This window comes from Anabrus simplex, chromosome 7, assembly GCF_040414725.1.
Source record: "Anabrus simplex isolate iqAnaSimp1 chromosome 7, ASM4041472v1, whole genome shotgun sequence".
Taxonomy (NCBI): Eukaryota; Metazoa; Arthropoda; class Insecta; order Orthoptera; family Tettigoniidae; genus Anabrus; species Anabrus simplex.
The window spans coordinates 110,699,309-110,712,496 of NC_090271.1; the positions used below are offsets into that span (position 1 = coordinate 110,699,309).

The following is a 13,188-nucleotide window of genomic DNA, read 5'->3' on the forward strand; positions in this document are numbered from 1 at the left end:
ATTAAGTAGGGTGTTATACGGAGTAAAAGTATGGGGGGGGGGGGGGTTGAGAAGGAGCGTATTGTATTAACTCAGATAGTTAGCAGATTTGGCATAATTGTAATGGGCCTCCCAAATTGCCCGGCTAATTCAGCGGCTAGAGTTATGTGCAATGAGTATATAGAGGTTGATATCCCGAAGAGAGTGTTGGGTTATTGGTGAAGATTGAAAATATTTGGGGGCGGCTTACTCCTACAGACGGCTTACCAGCACCAGATTAAGAGTACGTTTGGAGATTACTGGATTGATAAGGTGAAAATATTATTGAGAGGTTGGGTTTAGGAAACTATTGGGGAAAGGAATGGGAAAGGAGGAATGAAGTGTGTTGGATGAATACATTAAAAAGGATCAGAGATATTCAATCACAGGAGCTGGAGGCTGAATGTAGGAGAAGGACGAGCCTAAACATGTTTGATAGAATCAAACAAGTGGTAAATTTAAGAATAGTAAATGTGAACAGAGTAGAGAGCAGAGGACTAATTTGGTGGATGATGGGTATTTGTATGAATAAGGGTTGGACAAGAATGAAGGCCAATTCGATGTTTATTGTGTGGTGATATAAGAGAAGAATTTCACTTGTTAATAGCATGTAACTTAAGGGAACTCGTGTGGAGAGAGAGATATTCATGAGCGAGGGACAATTGAAGCCATGAAACAGCCAGGTAACGATCTGAAGATCGTTAACTGGATAGCGAAAATGCTGCAGGCATTGGCGGTGGGGCATAGAATTATTCACTCTATCCCATTTAGCGATGATGATGATGATGATGATGAATGTTGTAAGTGGCCTAACATCTGCGTCATTCGTCCTAGAAGCGAGGGTATATACAGATGAACTTCGTTATAACGACATCGGTTTCAGCGACAACTCGTTCATAATGTCATCTTTTCTGTGATACGGACATATTTCTCATAAGAAATGTCTTTTTAAACTTTGCTTAATATGACAAAGGAATGTGAGTCTACCTCGCATTTAACGTCATTTTTAACTTCAATTTGGAATGAGATTTTCTAAGAACCAGAGTACTTTAAGAAATATTTTTTTGAAATCTGGCAACCTGGCAGAGTCTTTCCTGTCCCCTATTGTCATAGACGTCGGGAATGCACGCGGATTCCCCACCCTATTGTAACCCGCCCGAATTCTAGAGGTATTACTTAACTGTACCCCCGTGCGGCAATGAGGGAGCGCTACTCCTTGAGCTGAGCGTGGGAAGAGCCGAGAGCAGCTGACTTGTAATAGTTCGTGCTGTAAAGACTAGATGGTGAAATGCGACGTCAAGCCGCAAGTAGAGTCACAACAATGTACCTAGCTGTGTATATAATGTTATGTTTACGCAATTCAGCCCTTCAGATCGTCGTCGTTCATTTTTTTACAAGTTGTTTTACGTCGCAGATAGGTCTTATGGTGACGATGGGATAGGAGTGGGAAGGAAGCGGTCGTGGCCTTAATTAAGGAACAGCCTCAGCATTTGCCTGGCGTGAAAATGGGAAACCACGGAGAAACATCTTCAGGGCTGCCGATAGTGGGGTTCGATCCACTATCTCCTGAATGCAGGATCACAGCTGCGCAGCCCTTAACCGCACGGCCAACTCACTCACTTCATTGTTTGTGTTGTATTCCTAAACAAGCTTTTATTAAAGCCTGCAGTATTTCTATGAGTACAGGTAGTAGTGACGGGAGTATTTAGTTATCGTTCGTTCGTAATCTGTTTACCCTCCAGGGTCGGTTTTCTCAGCGAGGGATCCCGCCTCTACCGCCTCAAGGGCAGTGTCCTGGAGCTTCAGACTCTGGGTCGGGGATACAACTGGGGAGGATGACCAGTACCTCGCCCAGGCGTCCTCACCTGCTAAGCTGAACAGGGGCCTTGCGGGGGGATGGGAAGATCGGAAGGGATAGACATGGAAGAGGGAAGGAAGCGGCCGTGGTCTTAAGTAAGGTACCATCCCGGCATTTGCCTGGAAGAGAAGTGGGAAACCACGAAAAACCACTTCCAGGATAGCTGAGGTGGGAATTGAACCCACCCCTACTCAGTTAACCTCCCGAGGCTGAGTGAACCCCGTTCCAGCCCTCGTACCACTTTTCAAATTTCGTGGCAGAGCCGGGAATCGAACCCGGGCCTCCGGGGGTGGCAGCTAATCACACTAACCACTACACCACAGAGGCGATTTAGTTATCACGTGTCAAAATAAATAATTTTGTTTCACACACAACCTAATGAATGTAATATAAGTAAACATATTTGCTTACCACGTCCGACTCATTGGCTGAATGGTCAGCGTTGAGACCTTCGGTTCAGAGGGTCCCGGGTTCGATTCCCGACCGGGTCGGGGATTTTAATCGCGCTTGATTAATTTTTCTGGCCCGGGGACTGGGTATTTGTGTTTGTCCCAATACTTTCCTCTTCATATTCAGAAAAAATACTACACTACCAATCACCACAGAAAGACGCAATACCGAGATCAATAGCTGCAGTCGCTTGAGTGCGGTCAGTATCCAGTAATCGGGAGATAGTGGGTTCGAGCTCCACTGCCGGCAGCTCTGAAGATGGTTGTCCGTGGTTTCCCACTTTCACACCAGGCAAATACCGGGGTTGTGTCTCAATTAAGGCTACGGCCGCTTCCTTCCAATTCCTAGGCATTTCCTATCCCATCGCCGCCATAAGGCCTATCTGTGTCGGTGCAACGTAAAGCAAATAGAAAAAAAAAGAAAAAAGAAAAAGAAAAACGCAATATGGATTACATCCCTCCGTATAGGGTTGGCGTCAGGAAGGGAACCCGGCCGTAAAACAGTGCCAAATCCACATGTGCGACACAGTCCGGACCCGCGATCCCACAGATGTGGGAAAAGCGGTAGAAGAAGAAACGTATTTACTTACCACAAGACGTTTGTATAAAAAACTGAATGCACTGAATAGAACGAGGCATTAGGTACAATAAAAAGTTTAAATGTTTAGATACACGCCCCTTCACTAGTTGTAACTGAGATCAGTGCAAGCAGTTGCTAGGTTTATCTTCTGTCAGAGCGTATACTCCGCGCCTTTACTTGCTTGACCTAGAGCGCTGCTTGCCCGCTTTTGTTATACAGGGTTATTCACCTAACATGTAACAAGTAAATAACTTCTAAACCATTAAGGATATCAGCATTCGGTTTTCATATTCGTAAATGGTACGCAGCGTCTTGTAAAATAACGTGCTACTTGGTCTCATGGGATGATTAACAACCGATATATTGATACTAACTCCATATTTTTAAATGGAACGGCACAAATTTATACAGCTGATTTAAAAGTTCATCTGTGTACAAGTTCGAATATGTAAGTATTTTTAAAATCGGACAGTTACTTTTTGAGATATAAGTAAGAACAGCATGCGCAGTTTTGCATGGCGCATTAGACGGCGTGAAGTCGGGCAAGGACATAACGAGGCGCAAGCTGTTTCCTGGCCTTGATTCCAGCCACAGAACGGATCCAGGCATGTATTGTAAACATAATGTGATGTACCGTAACATACCCTGGGTGTGCAACGTTATTGTATGACTGGCGAACACACAACGGGGAAGAGAGATTAAAGTTGTTTTGTTTTGTCTTGACATGTAATAGCCTGCGCTCAGTTTAGCGTTTTTTTCTGACAGATGGGAATGGGAAGGATTTGGAAAGAAAGTCGGCCGTGGCCTATCACAAAGATACCTATCCGGTATTCGCCTGGTGTTAAACATGGTACACCATGAAAATCAATGTCAGGTTGGGCGAGGCAGGACTCGAACCTACGCTCTCCCGAATGCACGCTACTACAGTCGCGCTGGAGCTCTGCGGAGATTAATGCATGTAAAATAAAACATAAGTAATAGTTTTGTTGCCATCTCACTACGATCAGCTCTGAACATTTGCTTTATTAGAAGGAGCACTTCCAGTGTTATGTGTTATGTTTATTTCTCAACTCATAGAGTAGTATGAACTGTACACTAAAACCAGTGACAATTATAGCTCCTTTCAAGGCAAAGTACTTATTTTATTCGTTTTAAACACATCAACCCTTTCTGTCATGTCATGTGTTCGCCTGTCGTGCACACTTTGCAAACCCATCACATGTGTACGAGGTGCTTACATGTCTGGTACCCATTCTGTGGCTGAACTCACTCCCAGGAAGCTGCTTGCGCCTCAATATGTCCTTGCCCGACTTCACGCCGCCTGATGCGGCATGCAAAACAGCGCATGCTGTTCCTACTTATATCTCAAAAAGTAATTATCCGATTTTGAAAATACTTACATATTTGAACTTGTACGCAGATAAACTTTTAAATCAGTTGTATACATTTGTGCCGTTCCATTTAAAAATATGGAGTTAGTATCAATATCTCGCTTGATAATCACCCCATGAGACTAAATAGCACGTTATTTTATAAGACTTTGCGTACCATTTACGAATATGAAAACAGAATGCTGATATCTTTAATGGTTTAGAAGTTATTTGCGTGTAACATGTTAGGTGAATAACCCTATATACTGCATGTGGAAACCTTTACTTTCACCCTTATAGGTGACGTCATGGCCTGCACGGGGTTTTGCCTTTGAGTTGTTGTTCTTTGTTTTCGTTTTTTAATATCCACTGTTAGTAATGTTTATATGATTTTTCAGGAACCCTACGCCAAAGGATGATCCCCTACTTCCAGTCAAGTGGGAGCCATACACTAGCACCAGTCCATGTTATTTGGAGATAAATGAAGAACTCAGTATGAAGAAGCATATGTTTAAGGAGCGCATGCAATTTTGGGAAGAATTTTATCGCAAATCTCTAACGTCCTAAATCTGCGTCCAAAGCAGACTGGAAGAGTTTCTTTGTGTTCGATATGATCTTGAGTGCATTATTCTTGTACTCTCCGTCTTCCTCCACGCCTACCTCACTAGACTGACTATGTACTACATGTTCTGAAACGCAGGAATCGAAACATGACAGTTCATCACAGAAGTTGATTAGCTCATATTTTCAACTTCCCTCTCAGTATACATTTGTCCATTATTTTTATTATGCTTGCGAGATAATGTGAGCAATTTTTCATAAGGAGTTTTTTAAAAGATCATTATATATACCTTTATTTCAATATATATTGAACCCTTTAGGTCCATATTTAGGGATACCTACCTTTCTTACCTATCAGCAAAGTTCATGAGATCTGTCTCTTGGGTCGTATCGGGTTCTTCGTCACTTGCTGAGGTAAAGGTAGGGTTCAGTAATTCTAATCTATCTACTGGAATGAAAGGTCTATTTAAAAGATTCCTATTTATTCAGGAAAATTCTGAAGCAATCTGTCAATGGTATCATAGAAGTCAACTGTGTCCACTGGACACCACAATCATTTTTATATAATGGTCAGAACACTGGTGTGAGACTTTAACGTAACTGCCTGACGGGCATTCATACTAGAAACCATTGTCTCAATTATTAATCATTTAAGAAAGGAAAGTCTGGAAATCCTTAAATTCGGTTTCCATGTGAGACCACATGTACCATCATAGTGATTCGTTATGGTCCAGCCCTCGTAACACGAACTCTGGACTCTGGGTATAATTAAGGCCGTCCAATCGGTGTGTGCCACACAGTGGTTCTACGGCATGGACCCTTAATTGAATCGATGTGACCTGCGTCTATGTCATGGACCGACATCTAATCTTCTAAGTTACTTTAAAGTCATTGTGGATGATGACCGCAAGGAAAGGATGCTACAATGGCATATAGACCTAATCTAAGTCACTGAGGTTGATGACCCCCTGACCATCCAAGTTTCTAGGCTGAAGGCTAAACACAATTAAGTTACATCGGTTGATGACCAAAGTTCCACTTTACTATCCCCAGCACATTCACTGCTCAATCAATCAAAGTTCAATAATTACAACAATAGCAATGCTCACAAACTTTGTGGCAGTAAAATCAATTTCCTTCGGATATGTCCCTTTAATCGTTACTTTATATTTTAATATTTCCCAGAAAAACAAACTAAAATTTCCAGAATGCATCTCCAAGATTTCGCTTGATTAAAGTTATTTCAAAATGCGGTTTCACTGAATTTAATAATTAAATAAATTTAAATGATTTAACGAAATGTTAAAGATCAGTAAATTTTATCTCCGCGGACTCTGGTTTCTTCACAAATTCCTACGAAGCTGTGATGTAAATTCAATATTGCGATGTTTATCTGGCTGGGAAAGAATTGTTACATAATTCATGTCCAGCTATATATCTTGTCTCGTGATTTCACACTTTAAAATCTAATCTAGTCCTAACCATTATTAACACTTGGATATCCTAATAATCTACGTACAAACCAAACAACCCGCCATATAATTACGATGCCATATCTCGTCATTACCATTTATGAATTTTGCACACCCCTCACAGACAAACCGATCATCACAGCCATCGCTCTATATTTTGGACAACCCTGAATTTGGTTACTCTGTTCCTTATACTCAAAGTTCGTGATTTCAAATGTTCATTACGTCCCCAATTACAGTATTTCACAATGCTCAGATCATTACCGGCTATGAATTTCAACTAAATCCAGCATTTTAACGTTTTCCCTGGCCGAGAATTATAGTACAATCTCAATTCCACTTCTTTCCCGTTATCACAGCTGAGGCCTCTCGCCCCCCAAGCTCGCTTGGCAGTTACATGAAACACCTGGTTTATTCACAGTTGACTGGCTTCTCAAAATGCTACCTTTAAACTCTGCCGACATAATTAAACAAATACGATATTCTAACCAACAAAATGCACAGATTATGCTTCAAGATGCCCACACTAATTATACGCGTCGCCAATTGATACCGCTATGGATTTCTATGAATTTCTTTCCATTCTCAACATTATAAAATATTCCTCGGGCTATCATGTCCCGGCTTCAATGACAGGACTCTAACCTGATTCGCACATCTCATCTCAACTCATATAAAACATTCCTCGGGCTTCCGTGTCCCGGCTTCAATGACAGGTCCAACCTGATTCACAAATCTCATATCAACAAAACTAACCTCTGTTTCCCAGCTCCACAATTATCATCGACCAAGAACTGGAATAAAATCCTCACTAGAAATCTCGACGTCTAATATTGCACAATGCATTAATCATGAATAACTTCGCATAAATGATATCGTATTTAATAACTTGATTTTTACGAGAAATGACTGAAACATTCTACTAGATCTTTTATTGTCAGTCAGACACAGTTTAAAATGGGCATAGAAAAACGTTTCTCTCCGTGACCAAATTCATCACCCTAGGTTCTCACCCGACAGCGCGCTTCCACTCGATTGAAAATGAGTAACCATGGATTATTATTATTAACGTCAAATTGCAGACAGAAAAATTTACGTCGAATGAACATCTTAATTTGGCATCACAAAATATAGGCAGCACACTCACACGGATGACGGTCTACATTGGACGTGATATCACTTCGGAACCCTATTCAATAACTTTTTACAACATTATACGGCACTCGCAAGACTTCAAAAATTTATCCAAGTGGAAAATAAAACAAATGACTCTTTTAGTCGTACTCTCACATTTACAAAACTTAGTAGGGGTGACCACTGCGTCGTATATCCCCATTCAAATACACTTTTAGAGATCACGAGACAAGATATAAGAGGTAGTAAGATGGAAAGTCACCTACCTCATGTCGTCACGCCAGTGTTCGTCATAGGGCTCACCTGCGACCCTGGCATTTTATTTAGCCATTTTTACATTCATGGCTTCACAGTTTATTATTATTTTCTTCAGGTTTCCTGGAATAAAGCATAAAAAAATACCCTTCACTTGTTTGTTGAGCGCACACGATGGACTATAATTTTTTCCGCACACGAATTACTTAATCACATTAGAATTTATTCAGTACTTTGACCGTCCTATCTGGTACAATTATTTCACTCAAGAAAACTATCCCCTCATGGACTCAAGACCTAGCCACACTGGCTGAAATCTGCAGTTGAATTCAGTCTACTTTCGTTGTTTGATTTCGCAGAGCAGCTCAACAATTTTTTGTCCGCTTTGTATCACAAATGCCGGAGAAAGAGACTTCGTCATGGCGTCCCTTCATATTTATAGCAGTTACCCCCTCTCTTCGGATCTCTCCCTTTGCCGCCAAGAAAATTTCTATAAATTTTCTGACTTACCTAAACTGTAATTTCAAGAGTTTTGAAAGTGACTACATGTTTGCTACATTTCTGGCGGTAGTGTTCATGGACATTTAAAATTTTTACGGGTTCGATTTGCGAGATGATTGACCCCCTTTGATAGGCACTATATTTTTTTGACTTGGCTTGGTTCACGCCATGTACACGCGCTTTGAAATAGTTCACAAAAATGACTTGAGATTCTTCCGCCGTTGACACGTGTGGCTGACGTCACGTACCCCAGAGCGTGGGACCGAAGGTAATCACCCCCTCGTCACGTGTCAAATCCATGCTATCAAGAATCCAACTTTTAGTTTAATTGTTACATTATGCATAATGTTCTTAGGGCACAAAGGTCATGGGTTCAATATCTTTAAGATGCATTTACAACGTTTCTAACTAACTTATTTGGAAGACTGTTGGAATATGTGCCTTAAGGATCAGGCTCAGTGGCCTACCATTCTGACGTTCAGATGATATTAGAATAGAATATGAGATAGCACAAGGGTAGCGTTTCTTCTTCTTCTCCTTCAAGAGCCATATCCGGTTGCCCAGACGTCGGCGATTACTCTGGAGAAAGTTTTCCTGCCTTCTGCTAGTCGGAAGAGTCTCTCAGTTGTCTCAATACCGGTCCACTGCTTGATATTGTGTAACCATGTTATCTCTGGTCTGCCAACTCGCCGTTTGCCCTCTATTTTACCTTGGAGAATGAGTTTTATGAGGCCATATTTGTTTCCTCTAAATATGTGGCCTAGATAAGCTGTATTGCGAACCTTTATGGTTGTTATTAGTTCTTGCTTTGTCCTAGCTCTCCTTAGGACTTCATCGTTTGTTATCATATCTGTAAGGGTAGCGTTTACCCCATAATAAATAACGTCTCGATGAGCTGGAGTCAATCAAGTCAACTTTCATTTTTGGATCCTCTTGCAATAAGCACGTTGATGCTGAATATTGCGAATTATTAACGCTTACGACCTATAAAAGTTGAAAATATGACCTAACGAGTTCTGAAACTGAAAATGTAGTTCTTCATAATAAATTATAAATATATCTATAAATAAAACTTAGGCTTTGTCTGTGCATTATAAACATGATCAGTTTATTTGACTTAAATACCTTTCCATATTATACAAAGACCTTAGCGATTAATGGTATAATCTCTGCCTGTCTCTATGTGAGCATAAGGTAGTAGCGATCAGTGAGACATTGATGTTTCAAGCAGCCAGTGTACGTAACCATGCGTAGATGTAAGGATGTCACAGTGTGGTAAGAAGGGACAATCGTGTTTGGCCGTGCCCATGGCCTTGCGGTGCGTGAAGTTGCTGGATGTGTTGATGTTTCGCAGCGGACTGTTCAACGTGTCTACAAGCAGTGGTGTCCTGCACCTGGCCACGAAACACGACGTCAGAATTGTGGTCAGAAAAAGATCCTGACCGAGAGGAACTGGAGACGCGGTTTCGCGCCCTGCGAAGCAAAATCGCTTCCAAACCCGACAGGAATTGCTGCAGTCAGTGAATGAAGGTCCATCAGCGAGAGAACATATAGTTCCGTTTTTATGAGTTTCGACTCGACAGTTAGCCGGAAGGCAGACGGTGGTGCCAAATTGCTACGAATACAAACAGCTGATTGACGATACACAACACGAACAGAAATGTAAATACTGGAATATAAGTCCATAATGAGTTATTCTTTGTAGCAACATTCATGATTCACATAAGATGAACAATAATAAACAACACATTTGGGATAAAGCTTCTTCTTCTCCTTAATCTGTTTACCCTCCAGGTTCGGTTTTCCCTCGGACTCAGCGAGGGATCCCACCGCCAAAAGTGCAGTGTCCTGGAGCTTCAGACTTTGGGTCGGGGGATACAACTGGGGAGTATGACCAGTACCTCGCCCAGGCGGCCTCACCTGCTATGCTGAACAGGGGCCTTGTGGAGGGATGGGACAGGCAAGGAAGCGGGAAGGAAGCGGCCGTGGCCTTAAGTTAGGTAGAGGTCTGCATTATCTCTGATTTTTACCGGCGAGTACCGCTCGCCTCTCTGGCTCTCGGGAGTATGCGGCCGAGCGTCCTGTGCAGCCGGTTGCGGGCTACCGATCATCAGCGACTGGCCGAGCGCGCCAAACGCTCGGTCGGTCGCCAGTAACCGGCGGACTCAGTGCTAGCCAGCCAGCGAGCTGCGCTTCGCCGGACTCGAGATCATAGGGCACTACTTTACATCAATCCTCACCTATTTCTTTTACAAATGTCTTTCGTTTTTTACTATCAGTTCTATAACCTAAATATTACAATTGTATATGTTACATTTGAAGTGTGTTAATATGTTGCAGACTACTGGATTTTCGTCTTTGAGGTGATCATGTATTCCAATAATTGTAACTTTATGAACTCTAATGTTTTCATATAGTATTTTGTTCCGTTCGCTAGATAAACGGGGACACAGTAATAGTTGGGCCATGTGTAGCCTATCTCCAGACAGTACACTGTACTAATATCAAATGCAGGATCAAGAAGAAATGGAGGATTGTTTTAAAAAAAATACTCATCAATTTTCTTTTTACAAGCGTTAATTTATAAACAAATTATGACCTTTAAATAAAGTTATATGTGAATCATAACTATACAATTCGTTTTTCGTCATTGGTGCTGCCTGATGCACAGGATTCATTTGTGTTCCTGGAGCTACTACTACAGCTGGCGGTTTGCACTTCTTCCTGTGAAGTAAATGAAAGTAGAATCATACATTCATAGCGTTTGAGGAATGTTTCCTTTCTTGTGATTACGTGGTATGTTCAGAATACTTACGAAATTGTGATGAATCAATAAGAGATCATCCACCTTGTCTGATTCCAAGCACGATCTTTTGCTGGACAGCAGGTGACCGGCTTGGCTAAAATTTCTCTCGATGGCAGCACTAGTGGCAGGAATGCAGAGAACTCTTCTGGCTACCACCGACAGCCTTGGAAATAACTCCGCATGCGTTTTCCACCACCTCAAAATATGTCATTCGGCACAGCTACAGTCGGATTTGGAGAACGAAAGGCACCTGTCGAGATCATTAGTAGTATTTGTGTGTCCATCTTCGTCGTCCTCATCCAAACTCCAGTCCACCTTGGACTTTTTCATGGGAAGAACTTGGTCACTGTTTGCTTGAATGGGCTCTAAAAATGTACAAAACATCCGTAATGCATTCCTGTCACCTTTAAATATGTATAAAACTTAGGATTACTGGTTACTAAAAAGCAAGATTTCCAGTGAATTCCTATATATATCGCAAAAATTACATCAAAACGCATTGTGGAATATTTAGGCTGCGAAACCCTTCCCAAATATTGTACATTTTAGACAGGTGGAAGATTAGACAAATAAACATTCGTTTTGTTGTCATTAATGATTTCCCGGGCTGTACTTAAAGACATTATACTGTGTAGGCTTTTGGGCTTATGTCTTATTTTCTTGACACGGCACAAGCCCAAAAGCGTATAGACAAACATTCGTTTACTAATTTTTTTCAGTGATTCGGCCTTACCATTTACATGCAGTTCCGAGCACAATCGTCGAACTTCAGCATACGCGACCTGCTTTTCTTCTGCTGTGACTTTCTTCAAATGACGTCGTGATGGCCATAGAACCGTGGCTTTGTAATGGATAGCCTCCAATTTGCACTTCTCTCTGATGAAGTATGCTGCTCTCGTTTTTATTTTTGTCATGCACTGAAAAGGATAAACAATATATACATAACTAGCAAGATACCCGTGCTTCGCTACGGTATTATACTGAAATATATAATTGAATGTTTATTGTTTTAGATATATAATCCTCCGAAATTCGCGATCTGACTCGTTTTCTGCGAGAATCCACCAAAATTCCCGATCTGACTCGTTTTCTATTATTTTACGGCACGTTTCCTCCCATTTTTCAATTTTCCTTTTCAGCAATCGATTTCGTACTGCCCGGGTTAGGCTCAGGTATTCCTCCCGGTCAGTTGGGTCCGTAAATCTGTGCCATCTTTTCCTATAATCATTTTTAATATGGATAAAATCCTTCAGGAGATCCAGCGTGGTGTCATATTCGGTGCCTTGGCGGCACTGAACCCGCGGCCAGGCTGCATTCTTAGTCATTACGCGTCCAGGAGCCGTTTCCAGCGCGGTCCGCACATTTGACGACGGTCCGGAACATTATTATTATTATTATTATTATTATTATTATTATTATTATTATTATTATTATTATTATTATTATTATTATGTGTTGCTGGAATGGCTGATGACAGGGAAAACCGGAGTATCCGGAGAAAAACGTGTCCCGCCTCCGTTTTGTCCAGCACGAATGACACATGGAGCGAACGGGATTTGAACCACGGAACCCAGCTGTGAGAGGCCGGCACGCTTGCGTCTGGGCAACGGAGGATCCTTATAAGTACATTAATAACAGTAAAATCAATTGGTCTCACCTCCTTCTACACCCCACCGCCGTTAAGTTTATTTACCGCCACTTCCCCCCCCCCCGACGAAAAATTAAAAGAAGGCTTGTTTCTTTATGTTTAAGGGAGATTCCAGACACCAATGTTCACGTCTATTACCTTCAGCTTTGAGATATAAGTATCCCCATAAAAATAATTTACTTTTTGCACTTCATTTCACACTACTCCCCCCCCCCCCTCACCAAGTGAAATTTCCCGCAAAAAATACTTGTTTCTTTAATAGTAAAGGATCTTATAAATACCAATTATCACGACTCAAAATTCTTCATTTTTTGATTTATGTGTCCTCATTAAAGGAATTCAACTCATTGACACTCCGCCCTCCAAGATGGTTCCCCCCCCCCCAAACGCGTTTTTCTTTGTTTTTAAAGGAGATCCAAATACGAATTATCACGTCTGTAACAACTTTAGTTTTTATTAGATGTATGTATTCTCATACAATTAAGTCAATTAATGTTTAAATTCTTTCACCCCCCCCCCCCCTTCATTGGATTTTC

General features: G+C 41.5%; 1 protein-coding gene across 1 annotated transcript in view; it reads left to right on the forward strand.

Moving 5' to 3' along the window:
- Positions 1-5,161, forward strand: part of LOC136877301 (esterase FE4) — a 79,156-nt gene extending 73,995 nt beyond the window's left edge. Inside the window, exon 10 of the mRNA XM_067151231.2 lies at positions 4,674-5,161. Coding sequence (XP_067007332.2) covers positions 4,674-4,842 — 169 coding nt within the window. The 3' untranslated portion in view covers positions 4,843-5,161. The remainder of the gene's footprint in view (positions 1-4,673) is intronic.
- Positions 5,162-13,188: the final 8,027 nt, after the last annotated feature.